The sequence below is a fragment of the Mesoplodon densirostris genome, chromosome 5, assembly GCF_025265405.1.
Source record: "Mesoplodon densirostris isolate mMesDen1 chromosome 5, mMesDen1 primary haplotype, whole genome shotgun sequence".
Taxonomy (NCBI): domain Eukaryota; kingdom Metazoa; phylum Chordata; class Mammalia; order Artiodactyla; family Ziphiidae; genus Mesoplodon; species Mesoplodon densirostris.
Window position 1 is genome coordinate 76,974,453 of NC_082665.1, and position 18,840 is coordinate 76,993,292.

Here is an 18,840-nt window from a genome sequence, read left to right on the forward strand (position 1 = left end):
CCATCTGCCGGATGTGCTACTTTGGACCAGCACCAAAACTCTAAGTCTGTGTGCCCTCATTTATAATATAAAAATAACAACCTCCCTTCAGGGCTGTTTTGAACGTAAGTCAATATAAGATTATCAAGCGCTGCTTAGTACAATGAGCTGCCCCACAACAGGCATTACTTAGAAGTGATTTCGTTTCCTTTGGAACCCTGTCCCTAGTTCGCCTCATTCTCCTAAAGTTTAAACTCCGAGCATCCTTTTTTTTTCCACCCCTGGAGAGCCGAGTCAGTCAGACCCCACCCTCCGTAGCCGACTCGATCCCGACGTAGGACTATTCAGGAGGCGGAACTCTAGTTCTCGGGGCTCACCTCGGCACCGGTGCGCTTTGCGAACGGACCGGAAGTGGCTCCTCCAGCTCTTCTTCGTCCGGAAGGGCAGTGGGGGGCGGCCGGCTGGACGGTTCGGGAGGGCTCTGCGGACTGGGTCGCCGCCGCTGGGACGCCCTGATAGCGGAGCGGCGGGGCGCCCGGAGGTGAAGGGGTTGCGCCCTCCCGGCCTAGTCATGCCCGGTTGGAGGCTGCTGGCTTGGACCGGCGCCCGGGTGCTGGACCGCGGCGCGGGCGGCCTGAGCGCTGCCCGGGGCTCGGAGAACAGGTGGGTGCGGAGGAGAGACGAGGGTGCGGGGTGGTCCCTGCACCTGTGGCCTGGCCCGGCGCGGGGTAGGAGGGGGTTCCGTCCAGGCCTGAAGAGTAAGAATCATTGCTCTAAGGACGTGCCCTTTGAAGGATTGGAGGGGTGGGTTTTTTTGCTTTTTAATGATGATGAGCATTAAAACAAGCATTACCAATAGCAATAATATCATCTGCCAATTAGTGAGCGTTTACTCTGTAATAAATGTTCTTTTAGGAACATTAGGCTCCTTAGGTCATGTAGCCTCACGTTAGAGCTGCTATCATCCGTTTTACAGATACCATCATTTTCCCGTCCTATCATTATTCCGTTTTGCAGGTAAAAGGGAAGCTTAGAGAAAAGTGATTTGCCCAAGGTCACTTAACTAATAAGTGAAAAATTGGGACTCTAGCCTGGATGTATCTACCTGCCTACAAAAGAGATAGATCGCAGGAAGATTTACTTCTTTTCTGACCCTCCTGGCAAGAATTACACATCTCTTTCCTGACCTCCGTCCCGTAAGGTCTATCTTGGTGTGTTCAGCTAGTCACAGGTCATGTCTTTTATGGATTTTAGAATTTGCACACCCAGTTTCTTCACCACTCAGAGCCAAGGCCATGTCATTACAGGGGTTTATCAGAGAAAGATCAGTAACACCACATGTTGTCACCTCTACTGGATGTAAACTGTTAACGTACGTGTTCTAGTGGACCTGCGGCTTCTTTTGTCTACATAGGACTACTCTGTTCGAAATCTGTTTATCCCAGAGGAGAAGAGGAAGAACTTTTCCTCCAGGGTAACTATTAACAGTTGAAATATGAGCCCCATTATTATCATGAGGAATGTCAGGGAAAAAACTAGAACAGAATCCAGACCCTTTCCAAAGGCCCTGACTACACTTTCCAACTCATGTGACCTCCCTTCTGTACATTAAGTGGGGAACCTTTTGAATTGTGCTTTGTTTTCTAATTTTTATTTTTACAGAACAGACATCTGGCTTTTGGTTAGAAGTCTCCATGGCAAAAGTGGTACTTGGTGGGATGAGCATCTTTCTGAAGAAAACGTTCCCTTTGTTAAGCAGTTGGTCTCTGATGAAAATAAAGCCCAATTAGCAAGTAAACTCTGTCCTCTGAAAGATGAGCCGTGGCCTATGCATCCTTGGGAACCAGGTGGTTATTTTGTATATGTTGTGTTCTCATCGCCTAATTACTGTCTGGCTGGCACGTTTAAAATCGTAGTGACTTCTGAATCAATTTATCATCTCTTTAATTTATTTTTCATGTCTTAAGTGTGTCTGTTTCGTTGTGGTTTGCTTTGCAAGTATATTTCCAGCATCCTAGTCTACTGTTAGTAAATGTCTGATGATCATCAAGACTTCCTCAAGAAACTGCTTTGTAGGTGAAAAGAGAATTGTTCTGCAAACGTTTTCTTGTTTTCTTCAGATGAAAAATAATATAAAATAAATCAGGGAAGAAAAGCTGGAATAGTGTGATCTAAACTGTAATGTATCACACAGACGTTTGTAGCTGGGGTATTCTGCCACTCCACGCCGCCTGCTAAGCATAACCCCTCTATGTGCCTGGTAGAGTGCTAAATCCATGTGCGGCCAGACCAAAAAGCATAAGGCCTTTCCTGTTCATGGAGTTGTCGTTGGTTGGCGGTTATTGTGGCTGTTGAATTGTTTAATGGCTATCTTAGTGGAGCAACGTTATCAATTTATGCAACCAGTCTAAGTGTCGTGGTGGATGCTGACATATTTTAGCAACATGACCGCTCGTGCCATCTCAGTAACTCCAGCTAACTCCTTAGAATTTGAGTAGTACTTGTTTCCTAATTAATGAGGTTGGATATGAATTGATATTAGGAAAGCAAAGCATAATGATGAACTTATCATGCCCTCTACTAATACCACTATTTTAAATACCAGAATATATCAGTGTAACTATTTTCTTTATTTTGTATGGTTTTCTTATATTTTTTATTTTACAGAGATTCATTGAGTACCAGTATATTATGTCAGGCATGGCTGAAGGCATTTATATCTGTAAGGAACAGTTGTGTTTTACTGTATGAATATATCAGCATGTTTCTTATCTGCTTGCTCCTTATATGAAAGCAAAATTTAGGAAATACCGTTGTATCGTGTTGACAAATGTTGAAAAGTCTGTGTGAATATTGATTTGTTTTTAATTGCCAGGTTCCTCTAGAGTAGGCCTTATTGCACTGAAGTTAGGCATGATGCCCTTATGGACCAAAGGTGGTCAGAAGCATGTGGTCACATTACTTCAGGTAAGAAACAGAAGATGTAACAAATCTATGTGTGTGCTGAGATCTATTTGTGCAAACCTAAATGGGCAATATTTGTATCCTGAAACATTTGACTGTGTGGTGAAGAAGAGATAAAGTCGAGCATAGATACTGTAAAAGAGCTTTACTTCTGATGGTGTCAGTGAATGTTCTCTCTCATGCCTGAGTGGTGGCTTTCTTTATACTGGCATTGGGATAACTGGGGCAATTAATTTAAAAAAAAATTGTAACCTAGCTTCTTACAGATCTACTAGTTAAATTCATAATCAGAAGAAAATCTCAGTCCCATCTTATTTTCATTTATGGAGTTCTTTCAATTCAAAATTGTAATTTTGATCTCTTTACTAACTCAGAATGTAACACTTTTGTCTGGGGAAGCAGCATTTTGTTCTCTGAGATAAGGTTAAGCTCTGAGGGTTAAGAATGTAGGCCCTGGAACCAGAATACCTCAAATGTTGGTTCTGCCATTTTCTAGCTGTGTTCCTTGGAGCACTGTGTCTTATCTGTAAAAGAATAATTTTATTTTGTAGAAGAAATCACTATGATCTCTCTCAAAGGGTTATTGTGAGGCTTGCACAAGATGCTAAATGTCAAGCACTTAAAATTTAAAACAATATTAAATGTCCAATAAATGTTAGCTGTTATTGTCTTTATCATTATTATAAAAAGATCACTGATAAAGTTGAGACCTGCATTCCCCAGATCACTTTGAACAGCTCAGTTCATATTGGAGTCAAGCCTTAGACAAGCGTTTAGGCAGGTGATGGGGAGTAAAATGAGACCTCATGCATGTAAGTGCTTCCAGTGCTGACAGGCACAGGTGGCCTGTAAGCCCTTAGTAAGTTTTTACTGACTCTGAATGATCAAGGAAAGGATTATAGTTTCTGGAACTCTACAGAACTTTAGGAGCTTTTAGGAATGATGGGGGGGATTGTAAATTGGTACAGCTGCTTCAGGAAATAGTTTAGCATTATGGAAAAGTTGAGGTACGTGAACCTGTGGTCTCCCAGTTCCACTCCTGAGTGTTACTAGAAAACGTGAACAGTTGATTTATAGCAGCATTACTCTTAATACTCCAAAAGTAGAAATAACTCCCATGTCCATCATGGTAGAATGGGTAAATAAATCATGGTGTATTTACATGATGGAGTGCTGGGTGACAGTGAAAATGGACAGAATAGAGCCGCACACAACAGTATGGGAGAAGCTTACCAATAGAATCTTGAGTGAAAGCAGGAAAATATGGAGGAGTATATGTGGTCTGACTCCATTTACATAAAGGTTCAACAGGCAGCACTGAACTATAGGATTAAACAATACTTTCAAAGGTAGTAATTATAATGAAAAGTTAAATGATTACCATAAATGTCAAGAGAGGTGGTTATTTCTAGGACAGTTCTTCTCAGGCTTTACCTCAGAATCACCTGGAGGGCTTATAAAACACAGGTTCTGATTGAGTAGGTCCTGGCTGAGGCCTGAGAACCTGCATTTTCACAGAGTTCCCAGGTGACTGATGCTGCTTGCCTGGGGACCACACTTTGAGAGCCACTGCTCTAGGGGTAAAAAGGGTGGGGAGGAGGAATGGGTGTGAGGGGGGAATTGGGAAGAGACACAGAGGTTTGGGGGGTTTTTGACAATGCATACTGGTTACATGCATATTTTCTTTATAAATACTCATCTTGTATATTTGTGTTTTAAGCACTTCTCTGTTTGCGTTGTATTCAGTATTTGACAGTGTTTTTTTAAGAGTGTGGGTGGTATGAGAGGGATGGTGAGATAAGAAACTTTAGGGAATTGCTAACTGTCCGAGGGCCTCAGTGTGGCTGGTATGTAATGTTAACATGGGTCCTGGCACATACTTAGTTTTTTTATGTTTGTTTTTTTAGGTACAAGACTGTCACGTCCTAAAATACACTCCAAAGGAAAATCATAATGGAAAAATGGCAGCCCTGACTGTAGGAGGAAAAACTGTATCACGTTTCCATGTAAGGGTGCACTTTCATTCCTAGAATAGTGCATTTCATTAGTTTTAGACCTGAATTCTTTGAGATTCTGAATTCTTTAAGTTTTGAGGATATTCCATAGCCACAGACTTGCTCAGGAGGTGAACTGTGGATTTGCGGGGAGGCAGTCTGTTAGAGCCACTGACCCCAGGAGTCTGGGAGACTTTGAGTTTGCTCCAGTATCTCCCTTCACTCTCTGGAACAAGTAACTTCACCTTCTAAGCTTCAGTATTTGCCCAGATGTAAAATGTGGATAAAAATACTACTTACCTAAGAGGTTTGGTACCAGGATTACGTGAGACTTTTCACGTGTGCTTGGCATGTAACAGACACTCAAAAGATGGTAGCTATTTGATTATTTTGTGGTTGTTTTATGTTTAATTTCATTTTTTTCCTAAATTGTCTCAACTCCTGACTCCAACAGCATGTGAGGATTAATTTTTCATATATTAGAAGTTTTCAGTATTGGGAAGAAAGCTGTGTATGAAGTCACATCAGATTTTTCTGAATAAAGTGTATTTCCCAAGTAGAATACTAACAGAATACTGAGTTTATAGTTTAAATGTGAAAAAATCTGCACAATTAGTATTTTGGGGGGTTTGGGGATGACTAAAAGCAGAGAATGCCTTTCTAGAAATGGTGATGGTTTTCACTAATGGCTGCTAAAACATCTTTAGGTTTACTAAAACGTTGCTTGTCTCTAGATTAACATTTTTCCATTATAAATTATGAAATGAACATGAATGAAAGTTAGGAGACAACCTGTTCTGTGCAGCTGTCAAAACTAACAAGTGTTTCTCGATTGCCTCCTATTTCCTCGTCATAGTTAACTTTTGAGCACTTATTACATGCTGGGTATGTAGGCATTAAGTCTTTTACATTTATTAACTTACTTTTTCAGACTCTAAAGATAACGAAGTTAAGTAACTCCCTCAGGGACACCCACCAATAAGAGGTAGAGTGACAGTTAGACTCTGAAAGCCTTACTTTGTTAATTGTGTATTGATATCCACCCTTTGGGAATACATAGGGAAGGTGGACTAATAAATTGACTATCTCAACACAGTACTATAACTGCAACAAGCACATTGTCCAGTTCTGCTTGTGGAAATCTTAGGAGGTTTCACAGGGAGGAGACCAGAAAGGAGGGTGGGTGCTGAAGGCATGCCAGGCAGAGTGGGCTCTGCAGAAGCAGATGCATGGAAGAGCATTGGTGCTTGGGAAGAGGAGGGCCCGTATGTCTGGATCTTAGTGTGCAGTCGGGGAGAATGTGATAAAGGTGTGACAGGTGGGGTTGTCAGGATGGAGGGCTAACACGTTTAGACCTCATCATGTAAACTTTGAGGAACTTTCTGAATTCTTTAACCAGGGCAGTGGTCAAATTGTTATCATGGTTAACTAAATTAGAAGATGCCAGGTGCAGGGAGGACATTTAGGAGGTTGTTTTAAGCCCTCAGGGAGAGTTGATAAAAGTCTTTTGCCCCAGAGCAGTTGCATTGGGCTTGGAAGAGGCAGGGATTATAAAAGACCAGGTGAGTGTGAGCGTGTGGGAAGAGAACCCAGCAGGTCAGTGCTCATGCCATGACCTGGGACAGGGACAAGGAAAGGGATGCTTTGGAGGAAAGACGTGTTTAAAGTGTTTCAGAAAATCCAGGTGGAATTGTCCTATAAGTATATACTGATCAGCAAATTGGCGCTGGTTGGAGTCCTATGGTTTAATAGGCCTATCTCGTAAGTATTAGAGGACTTAGCTATTTTTGCATATTATGGTAGTATAGTTAGTTTATTTTTCATTAAGGCTTCATAGTAATATCTGGTATTCCTGACAGTTTATTGCCTAATAATTACAGGGTTCAGATAATACCACGATAATTAAAAGCACAATGTGATATTTTGGGAAACTTTTTTTTTTTTTTTTTTTTTTTTTTTGGTGGTACGCGGGCCTCTCACTGTTGTGGCCTCTCCCGTTGCGGAGCACAGGCTCCGGACGCGCAGGCTCAGCGGCCATGGCTCACGGGCCCAGCCTCTCCGCGCGGCATGTGGGGTCTTCCCAGACCGGGGCGCAAACCCGTGTCCCCTGCATTGGCAGGTGGACTCTCAACCACTGCGCCACCAGGGAAACCCGGGAAACATTTTTTTTTAAATGTCAAACGTTTGAATTTTTAAGTGTGTAAATATTTGCCCAACTTCCTGTGAATCATGTGAACAATTCTTTAGTTTGATAGACACCTCTGTTTTCTAATTCATTGTATTTCTGTGTTTTTGTTAGGACTAGCACTGTCATCTTTATTTCATTACCGATTTTGTAAATTTATGACTCTACAGCCTTGGTATTTGTAAGTCAGGTGTCTTGTTGGGATAATCCATTCTGCTCCAGCGGATTTGTGAACATTACTCCCTTGGGACTGTGCGGTAGTGGGAAATGAGTGGACGTGGGATCGAAGAGCTGAGTTCTTCTGTGGCTGCCAGTAGCTCCTTCACTCCACCTTTTTGAACAGCCATTCTCTTACCCATGAAGACAAGGAATTGGACTTGATCGTCTCTGAATTCTCTCCCAGTTCTAAGTCTCACGTTGGTTCTCAAATATTTTAGTTTTTAAGAAAAAGCAAAAGTTCCCTTCCAAAAATGAACTTGTCAGCTCAATTTATTCTATTTTACTTAGTGATAAAGATACTCTTCTTGATGAAGTCTTATTAACATAATAACTAGGGCTTCCCTGGTGGCACAGTGGTTGAGAGTCCGCCTGCCGATACAGGGGATACGGGTTCGTGCCCCGGTCCGGGAAGATCCCACATGCCGCGGAGCGGCTGGGCCCGTGAGCCATGGCCGCTGAGCCTGCGCGTTCAGAGCCTGTGCTCCGCAACGGGAGAGGCCACAACAGTGAGAGGCCCGCGTACCGCAAATAAATAAATAACATAACATAACATAATAACTAAACTATTACAGAAATGATAGTACTTTTATTTCTACTTTCATGTTTGAGACTCTGGTCTTCATACCTTAAGCTTTATCTCACCAATGAATATATAGCACAGCAGCGTGATTCGGATGCTGTAATTCTTATCCTGTGGTGAATTTTAACCACTTATCTGACATAAACTTTTAAAACTGTTCACTACTCTGGTATAGAAGTGCTACAGAGGCCCTTTTATTCTTCAAGATATTGTTTTTCTAGGACCAGAGGTCATGTATTATAATATTAAGAAAAAAGTTTTGTCTTTGAATGACCTTTCATCAGAATAGGTTGTGAAAATGAAGTCCTAGAATTCTTTATAAGTAAAGCATTTTGGTTCAGAAAGGAAAAAGATTTTTGAAACTAAAAGTATACAAACTTTCATTGTAACCCTCAGGGAAACTGCAGGTAGATTGATTATAGAGGGTTTGAGAGAGAGAAGAGACACCTATGAATAGGTAATATTAAATAGTTAAGCATTCTAAAATGAGTTGATTGAATCAGTTTTATTTTTAATAAGGCTAGAATGTTATTTTTTTTAATCTGTAAAGAATTTATGCCTCCAAGAAACTAGACTGCTTTGCTTTTGCTATTTGTGTACCTTATAATAAATAAAAACTGATGTGGTACATAGTGTTTTTGAATAAGGAAGCTAAGTGGCCTTAAAGTTGGTTAAATCAATTCATCTTAGGAGCAGAGAAACATTTTAATTGTGAGGAGGATAATTGCAGAGAACTCTGAAGAGGGAGGAAAAAAATGCAACCTCATAGATAGGATTATCCAAGTGTGACTCTGCTGTCAGTCTTTTAAATTGCCTTTTGAAATCATTTATTTGGAAGTTAGAGGGATAAAAAGCCCTTTGTTACGCTGCTGTTGACTCAACTCAACTTGAACATCTGGTTTTTCTCAGGACAGATACCCAATTAGTTTTATGATATTTTGATTTTAAAAGAAAAAAATTATTCACTTTTAGTGAAATTGGAAGATAATCAGGAAGTATGTATTACCTTTGTCCTTTTTATGTCTCAGTCTGTAGTTACTTAGTCAAGATGTTTATCTTGTCCATTTTGTATTACTGAAAAAAGTACAGGATTTTTCTCATAAGCCTCCTGGAATACTTAAAAATCAATATTAATAAAATAATGTTTTTAAATTACCAGATGGAATAGGTGAAGGTCAAAAATAAAATTGAAGTCTGTTCTAAAATTTAATAAATCTGAATCCAGTACATCAGGAGAATAATTTTAAGGATCCACATTTTTAAAATTTTTATTGAAGTTTAATTGACCTAAAACACTTAGTTCCAGATACACAACATAGTGATTCAGTATTTATGTACGTTACAAAATGATCCTCACAGTTACTATCTGTCACCATACAAAGTTATTACAATATTATTGACTATATTCCCCATGCTGTACATTTCATCCTCCTGACTCATTTATTTTGTAACTGGAAGTTTACCTCTTAACCTCCCTCACTTGTTTCACTCATCCCCTCCACCCCATCCTCCTCTGATAACCACCTGTTTGTTCGCTGTATCTATGAGTCTGTTTCTGTTTTGTTACCTTTGTTCATTTGTTTTTTAGATTCCACATATAAGTGAAATCACATGGTGTTTGTCTTTCTCCATCTGACTTATTTCACTTTGCATAATATCCTCTAGACCCATCCATGTTGTTGCAGGCAAGATTTCTTTTTTTCATGGCTGAGTAATATTCCATTGTGTGTGTGTGTGTGTGTGTGTGTGTGTGTGTGTGTACATATACACACATCTTTATCCATTCATCTAGCGTTGGATACTTAGGTCACTTTTGTATCTTAGCTATTGTAAATAACACTGTGATGAACATAGATGTGCATGTGTGTGTGTGTGTGTGTGTGTGTGTGTGTGTGTACACATATACACATCTTTATCCATTCATCTAGCGTTGGATACTTAGGTCACTTTTGTATCTTAGCTATTGTAAATAACACTGTGATGAACATAGATGTGCATATATGTTTTCGTATTCGTGTTTTTGTTTTCTTTGGAAGAATACCCAGAAATAGAGTAACTAAATTATATGGTATTTCTATTTTTAATTTTTGAGGAACCTCCATACTGTTTTCCGTAGTGGCTGCACCAATTTACATATCTGCCAACCATGCGCAAGGGTTCCCTTTTCTCCGCATCCTCTCCAAAACTTGTTATTTCTTGTCTTTTTGATAATAGCCATTCTGACAGGTGGGAGGCAATATCTCATTGTGGTTTTATTTGCATTTCCCTGATGATTAGTGATGTTGAGCATGTTTTTTCAAGTGTCTTGATCATTTGTATGTCTTTGGAAAAATGTCTATTCATGTCTTCTGCTTATTTGTTAATTGGGTTATTGGGTTTCTTTTGCTGTCAAATTGTATGAATTCCTTGTATATTTTGGATTTTGACCCCTTATCAGATATATCTTTTGTGGATATCTTCTTCCATTCAGTAGGTAGTCTTTTTGTCTTAATAGTTTCTTTCACTTTTTAGTTTGACGTAGTCTCATTTATTTATTTTTGCTTTTGTTTCCCTTGCGTGAAGAGACAGATCCAAAAACATTTTGCTAAGATCTAGGTCAAAGATTTTACTACCTATGTTTTCTTCTAGGAGTTTTATGGTTTCAGGTCTTACATTTAAGTCTTTAGTCCATTTTGAGTTTATTTTTGTATATGATATGAGAAAGTGGTCTAGTTTGATTCTTCTGCATGTAGCTGTCCAGTTTTCCCAACAACATTTATTGAAGAGGCTGTCTTTTCCCCATTGTATTTTCTTGCCTCTTTTGTCATAGATTAGTTGACCATTTAAGTGTGGATTTATTTCTGGGCTCTCTATTCTGTTCTGTTGATCTATGTGTCTCTTTTTGTGCCAGTACCATACTGCTTTGATTACTGTAGCTTTGTAGTATAGTTTGAAATCAGGGAGCATGATACCTCCAGCTTTGTTCTTCTTTCTCAAAATTGTTTTGTCTATTTTTTCTGTTTCCAGACAAATTTTAGGATTTTTTGTTTTGGTTCTGTGAACAATGCCATTGGTATTTTGATAGGGATTACATTAAATCTTTACATTGCCTTGAGTAGTATGACTATTTTAACAGTATTAATTCTTCCAGTCCATTAGCATGGTATATCTTTCCATTTCTCTGTCATCTTCACTTTCTTTCATCAGTGTCTTTTAGTTGTCCAAGTGTAGGAGGTCTTTTACCTCCTTGGTTAGATTTATTCCTAGGTATTTTTTTTTTTTTGATAATTTGAAATTGCAAGTGGGATTGTTTTCTGAATTTCTCTTTCTGATAGTTCATTGTTAGTGCATAGAAAAGCAACAGGTTTCTATATATTAATTTTGTATCCTTCCACTTTACTGAATTCATTTATTCTAATAGTTTTTTTGATGGCATCTTTTAAGATTTTCCATATATAGTATCATGTCATCTGCAAACAGTGATAGTTTTATTTCTTCCCTTCCAGTCTGGATTTCTTTTATTTCTTTTTCAAGGAGCCACATTTTTTTTTTTGCGGTATGCGGGCCTCTCACTGTAGTGGCCTCTCCCATTGCGGAGCACAGGCTCCGGACGCGCAGGCTCAGCGGCCATGGCTCACGGGCCCAGCCGCTCCGCGGCATGTGGGATCCTCCCAGACCGGGGCACGAACCCATGTCCCCTGCATCGGCAGGTGGACTCTCAACCACTGCGCCACCAGGGAAGCCCGGAGCCACATTTTTAAATGAACTTTTGTGTTTGCTTTTGTGGAAGAAATGAGTATGACTGAGGATGAAAAGCAGGGGCCTTGGTAAAAGCGATGTTGAATATCAGTCTTAGATTTCAGCATATGGGAAGTGAAACCATAAAGAATGACCGGAGTGAATGTATGTTATCACTGTTGGAAGAAAGGATAGCTTCCCGAGGGAACTCTGTGAGGTAGAGAGCAATCTTCTGTGGACATCCAGAGCAGAGCTGTTCAGCATTTGTTGCACAGTCCCACTGGGGGGCTCCAGGGAGATTCTCGGGGGGCTGTGGACTGATCCAGAAACTAAAGTTCTCTGCTTATAGGCCAATGCCACCCAATTTCATGTCAGCTGAGGACAGCCTACTCAGTAAGTTATAAAGGGGCACAGTTCTTATTTCAAACTGAAATTAGCAAGTACCTGAAGTTTGCTGCATATTCAAATACATGTTCTTCAGATAAGTGTGGCTTATCACTGGACCTGGGACTAGACATGTATTTAACAGACTTTCAGTGAGTTTGGGAAGTACATAGTCGGGAGATTATAGGCCAACAGACTGGCATGGGCAGGCACAGGTAAGCATACGTAGAGTACTGTGGCTCATTGGGGTCCTGCAGGTGCTTCGTTTACGATCAGCGGGGAAGCAGAGGGAGAGGGAACAGCAGGAAGATAAATATTATTGCTTATATTCTCATGAAAGAGGCTCTTCACATCAGGAAGTGGTACAGCTTTTTTGGTAAGTCTTACAGTATCTATATCAAGAGTTAAGAATTAAAACAGAAAAGAAAGACAACAGGACATTATGGTAAGGAAATAAGTTGTCCATAAAGTTTTCTATTCAAGGATATTTTCTATTCAAGGATATTTACAATAGCAGAACAAAAAAGCAGGGGTGGAGGGAAGAGCAGACAGTAGGACCTGCCAGGAGCTGGGGATGGAGCAGCCACTACAGTCTCTGCTCTCTAGAAGCTTACATTTTGGTGGGCTTGGGGGTGAGACAGGGAAACTATTGCACAGAAGATAAACAATTTAAAAATGTGTATTGTGACAGATGGAGGGAAGTGCTTTGAAGATTAATAAAGTGTGCTGAGGGCATTACAAGAGACAGAAAGTCGTGCTATCTTAGGTGGAATAATCAGGAAAGGTAAGTTGATATTTGGGTGAAGACCTGAATGAAGTGAGGGAGCATATTATACAGAAATCTGGCAGAGGCGTGAGGAGAGACATAGGTGAGGGAGGTTAAGAGGTACAGACTTCCAGTTGCAAAATAAATGAGTCATGGGTATGACAGCGTGGGGAATATAGTCAGTAACTACGTAATACCTGTGTATGTGACAGGTGGTAACTAGACTTACAATAGTGATCATTGTGTAATATATAGAAATATTGCATCACTTTGTTTTGCACCAGGAACTCACAGTGTTATAGGTCAATTATACTTCAACAAACAAATTCATAGAAAAAGATTTCAGTTTTGTGGTTACCGGAGGCAGGTGATGGGGGAGGGGGAATTGGATGAAGGCAGTCAAAAGGTACAAACTTCCAGTTTATAAGGTAAATATTAGGGATGTATGTACAACATGATAAATATAATTAACACTGCTGTACATTATATGTGAAAGTTGTTAAGAGTAAATCCTAAGAGTTTTCATCACAAAGAAAAAATTTGTTTTCTTTTCCTTTAATTTTTTATCTATATGAGATGATGGATGCTCACTAAACTTATTGAGATGATCTTTCCATGATGTGTGTAAGTCACGTCGTTATTCTGTATACCTATAATAGTGAGGCAGACATTTTCTACAGTTGTAAATAGCATAGGCAGTTTAAGACTATGGAGAGGAAAAGGTAAAGGGAAAAAAATCTGGCAGAATGGCATTTCAGGCAGGGGGACCAGTATGTGCAAAGGACCTGAGGCTGTTGTTTAGTGAGTTCTTAGACTGGTAAGGAGCACATTGTCCCCGAGGCAGGGCGAGCTGGGAGGAGAGTAGGTGGTGTAGAACCTTGGAAACCATGGTGAGGACTTAGGACTCGATTCTTCTGCACAAGATGCAGGCCATTGTGGAGACTAACGTAACTTGAGTTTAGAAGGATCATGCCAGCCTGTGAATGGAGAACATACCAGGGGGTCAGGAGTATAGAAGTTGGAGACCTGATAGGAGGCTACTGAAATAATCCAGACAATATATGGCTGGCTGGGGTCGGGGTGAGAAATGGCTGATGTGGGCTATGTGTTTAAATAGAGGCTACAGGAGTGGCTGATGGATGGACATGGGATGTGAGAAAGAGAAGAGTTGTAGGGGACCATAGAATTTTTGGTCTAAACAGAAGTATGGAGCTGCTGTTTATTGAGATTGGGAAGACGAGGAGAGCAGGCCTGGCGGGGCAGGGGCGTGTTGAGTTCAAGTTTAGATGTGTTAAACTTGAGTTATTGTGTGACATCAAAGTGAAATGTTGACTTGGCAATTGGGCAGAAGAATTTGTAGTTCAGAGTAGAATTGGGGGTGGATGTTAGAAAAGTGGATCATTAGCCTGTGAAAGAACCAGGGAGTAGTAGCTGGAAGTGGAGTGGAGGCCTTCCAAGGAGAGAGCAGCTGCCCATGCCAAGCAGTGCTTGTAGTGACTAGGGCATTTGGTGATTTTGACCAGCACGTTCCGTTGAGTACGAGGGGCTGGAAGCCCCTGATGAAAGCCTTGTCGTGGGCAGGCACAGAAAGATTAGCTGGAGTAGATAATGTGGCCAAGGAAAAGTTTGTGTTTTAATGTGAGTTATTGTGATTCTTTTATGCTCCTAGGAAAGTTCCAGTGGAAAGGGGGAAATTGTTGATTCAGAAGATGGTGGGGACAGTTTCAGGAGTAAAGCCATTGAGTAGGTGAGAGGAGGTAGAAGTCAGTACACAGTGAAGGATTTGGCTTTAATAAGAACATGGACAGTTCATCTGTTATTGTGGTTCCCAGTCCCAGATTCACATCAGAACCATATGGAGTGCTGAAAAAACGCTGACACCTGGATGCCCCCTTAGACCGGTGAAGTTACAGCCTCCAAGCTGAGGCCTTGGCCTTGGTGTTCTCTGAAAGCTGCCCATGTGCCTCTTGTGCACCTGGAGTGGGGTGGGAGTGTGATGATTAATTTGGTGGTAAAAGCTTGGGGAAGGGCTCTCGATTCTTCCGTTTTTTTCAGTGAAATAAGAAGCAACATTATCAGCTCAAAGCAGGGAGAAGGAGGGGAGAGTGCTGGAGGTTTTAAGAGGGTGTGGCGGAGCTGCCTTGGGGAGTGAGAGGTATTTAACAGGGGAATGTGGGTTGGCCAGGCCACTCTGGGACTCACTGTGAAGTCTGGTTGTACATTTGAATGTGACTTGTCATGTTTTCTCCCAGCTGCTTGGACATAGCAGGGAAATTAGACAAGAGTCAAATTTCCGAGGATTCGGGTTCTTGATACAGGCAGTCTCCAGTCAAAATCCAAATATGAGGGCTTCCCTGGTGGCGCAGTGGTTGGGAGTCCGCCTGCCGATGCAGGGGACACGGGTTCGTGCCCCGGTCTAGGAAGATCCCCCATGCCGCAGAGCAGCTGGGCCCATGGGCCATGGGCGCTGAGCCTGCGCATCCGGAGCTGTGCTCCGCAGCGGGAGAGGCCACAGCAGTGAGAGGCCCGTGTACCGCAAAAGAAAAGGAAAAAAAAAAATCTAAATATGAGCACGACTGTATTTCTTTTCCTGTGGAACAAGAGTCTTTCCCCGTATACTTTGAGCTACACTATGCCAGTTCTTTATATGAACTACACTATGCCAATTCTGAGTGTGATGGATGAAAATCTCACCTCCCTTAAATAAGGGCAATAGAGTACTCTTTTGTTCATTGGGGAAGCTCTTTAATTTGTTTTCCTGGAGTGTTAGTAACTTAGTTTAGATCTCTAGGCATTAAATTCTGCTTTTTGTAATTAATGTGTTACTTATATGTGCTGCTTTTCCTCTAGAAATCTACATCTATATTGGAATTTTACCGAGAACTTGGATTGCCACCAAAACAGAAAGTTAAAATCTTTAATGTAACAGATAATGCTGTAATTAAGCCAGGTAATCTGAGGTCGGGGAGAAGAGGGAGGTAAAAATACCCAAATATGTGATTTGTTTAATGTCAGCCCTTTCAATAAAGCTGAATTCACAATATAAACTCCCAAACATTTATTTTTAAATATAGAACTGTATCTGATTTAATCACTAGGGGCAAACAAGTCTTCTTTTTTAAGTGGAAAGAACTGTAGAGAATTCTTTGTTTTCCATGAAAGAGGGAGGAACACTTTTGTTTTTAACGTACAGAGAGTTTCACATTTGGAAAAGCCACTCCAAATAAACGAACTTTTAAATTGTGAAGTTCACTGTTTGTAGGCTGGCATTTTATTAAGTGAAGAATAGACCCTCACTGAGATAGGATAATTTGAAAAAATGTAGCCTGAAACAAGAAAGTGACTGACGATAGCACCTTGATGTAAAGATTCTTACTTAAAAATTTCCAAGTATTTTACCTACTCCATGGAATGTCAAAAAGTAAGACTTGGCAGTATGATTATATTGGTTCATATAGTTAATGGCATTTTGATGTCTTTGAACTTCAGAAAAGCTCCCTGATCTCTTGAACTTGAGTTCTCTAACAAGTAGACTGTAGAAGGGTGTTTTAAGATTTAATATTTTAATACCTGAACTGAATTTCTTGAAGTAGAATACAGTTGCAATAGGCCTTATTAATAGGGGCGGTAGAGTCAGCCTTGATATAAGTTAGAATTGAAGGTATTTTTTGAAGTGCAAGTTTTTCATCTTTGAAGTAAAAGTACATGGAATTAAACTAACAAGTATAAAAATTAAGTCCACGTTAACTTTTGCTGTAGCACAAACCATATGATATTTTTTTGTGTGTGGGTGAAAAATGGTCAAATATCATCAGTTCAGGTCATTCAACCTCATAGAAATTTGGTCACTTTTTAATCTCCCCTATTTTTTCTTAAATGAAGGTTTTTCTCTGCCCATATAAATCCACGTTGGGTCCTACCTTAAGGACACTAAACCTACAGCACTTTACTCCCTGTTTTAAACAAACAAAAATAGCTTTTGATTACATTCTCTACTACATTGGTTTCAGCTTTAAAAAAAAAGTCTTTTACTGGATGATGTTAATGTTGATTCCTATTTTTGGATAACTTATCTCCAATAGGAAAAAAAAAAAAAAGACTTGATCCAGCCCCAGTGTTTTTTGAGTCATTCTCTTATTTTTATTTTTCTTATTTGAAATAGGAAATACATCTTCACATTATTGTTATTCACAGAAACAACCAAGAATCTCATGTATTTACCAGCAGGAACAGTGTTGTCACAGGAGTTGCCTGTTTCAGCCAGTATCACGTTGGCCTCTGTGAAGGCACAAGCGTGCCAGTGACCATGGGCTGTTGGCCACTCCAGCACCATGTGCCCCATACTTCAGCCTACATACAGTCCATTAAAATACATTTGTTGAGCAGTTTTATTATTTTATTGTTGACATTTCTAATAATTAAAATTGCAGAAGAGACTCTCCTGACATTTTGAAATCTGATAGCTAGAAGTCTTCCTGTATATAGTTTATGTTTAATGAAGTTGTTTTTGGGCTGATTTCATACTGATTTTTTGTTTTCTTTTCATAAAGGCACTCCTCTTTATGCTGCTCACTTTCGCCCAGGACAATATGTGGATGTCACGGCCAAAACGTAGGTCCACGTAACAGGTTTTTTCCTTTTGTTTTCCTTGTATATTAAAAAACAGCAGAGTGAGTGAAAGAAGTGCAGCCTTTCAAAGTCAGTGAATAAAGGATAAGTAACCATTATTCTCATTCATGACTCTAATCCTTAATGTTACTGATGGTACTGGTTTTTAAATTGCACCGAATTAGTTGTATGTGAAGAGTTCACTTTGGGTTACAGCTTTTAAACTGAGATGTGTGCTTCTTGAGATGGGATTAAGAGAAAGGTCCATTACTGAGTTCCCACAAGGAACTCAGGTTCCTTGTGGGCTGGGCCCACATCTGTTTGAAGACCAAAGGCGGCATACAGTTTGTTGGTGAAGGATACAGGAAGCAGTTAAATTACAAACATCTTGCACTATTTGCGATAGTTGTGCTTAAGGTTCCCCTAAGATAACTAATTGTATAAAGCATTTGTGGAACTGTGTTAAAATCCTATCATGAGCTGAAAGAAGAAATAGGATTACACCTTAGGCGTCTTCAACAGCGTGGCATCATCTCTTGGCACTAGAAGAGACCTCTTCCATAAAAGCAAAATATTTTGTCATGTGTAAACAAGGGTTCAAATTTGGTAGAAATCAACATTTAATTTTCACTCTAACAGAAATGCTGACTTTGAATCATACTTATGTTGGGTGGTGGTATTTGGGGTACTGTAGTTTTTTTTTTTTTAATATCTTACCATCTGTTAAGATAAGCCCAGTACTGGCTAGATAATCTCCAGGAAACTTTAGATCTTACAGAAGTAGTTTTTCAAAAATCAGTTGAGGTTACCTCACTATGGAATGAAGTCACCAAGCCTTTAAATATGTTTATATAGAAATTGTTTAGGGACCTCCCTGGTGGCTCAGTGGTTAAGAATCCGCCTGCCAATTCAGGGGATACAGGTTCGAGCCGTGGTCCGGGAAGATCCCACATGCTGTGGAGCAACTAAGCCCATGCGCCACAACTACTGAGCCTTTGCTTTAGAGCCCGCGAGCCACAACTACTAAGCCTGTGTGCCACAACTACTGAAGCCCGCGCACCTAGAGCCCATGCTCTGCCACAAGAGAAGGCACTGCAATGAGAAGACCACGCACCACGATGAAGAGTAGCCCCCAGGGGCTTCCCTGGTAGCGCAGTGGTTGAGAATCCGCCTGCCGATGCAGGGGACACGGGTTCATGCCCCGGTCTGGAAAGATCCCACAGGCCGCGGAGCGGCTGGGCCCGTGAGCCATGGCCGCTGAGCCTGCGCGTCCGGAGCCTGTGCTCCACAACGGGAGAGGCCCCAACAGTGAGAGGCCCACATACCGCAAAAAAAAAAAAAAAAAAAAAAAAAAAGAGTAGCCCCCATTAGCTGCAACTAGAGAAAGCCGGCATGCAGCAATGAAGACCCAACTCAGCCAAAAATAAAAAAATTAAAATTAAAA

General features: G+C 40.6%; 1 protein-coding gene across 1 annotated transcript in view; it reads left to right on the forward strand.

Annotated features, from left to right (window-relative positions):
• Window positions 1-406: 406 nt before the first annotated feature.
• The window catches only part of MRPL3 (mitochondrial ribosomal protein L3), a 43,855-nt gene continuing 25,421 nt past the window's right edge, over window positions 407-18,840 (forward strand). The window contains exons 1-6 of the mRNA XM_060099030.1: window positions 407-642; window positions 1,642-1,826; window positions 2,855-2,946; window positions 4,851-4,949; window positions 15,639-15,738; window positions 17,339-17,399. Coding sequence (XP_059955013.1) covers window positions 551-642; window positions 1,642-1,826; window positions 2,855-2,946; window positions 4,851-4,949; window positions 15,639-15,738; window positions 17,339-17,399 — 629 coding nt within the window. The 5' untranslated portion in view covers window positions 407-550. The remainder of the gene's footprint in view (window positions 643-1,641; window positions 1,827-2,854; window positions 2,947-4,850; window positions 4,950-15,638; window positions 15,739-17,338; window positions 17,400-18,840) is intronic.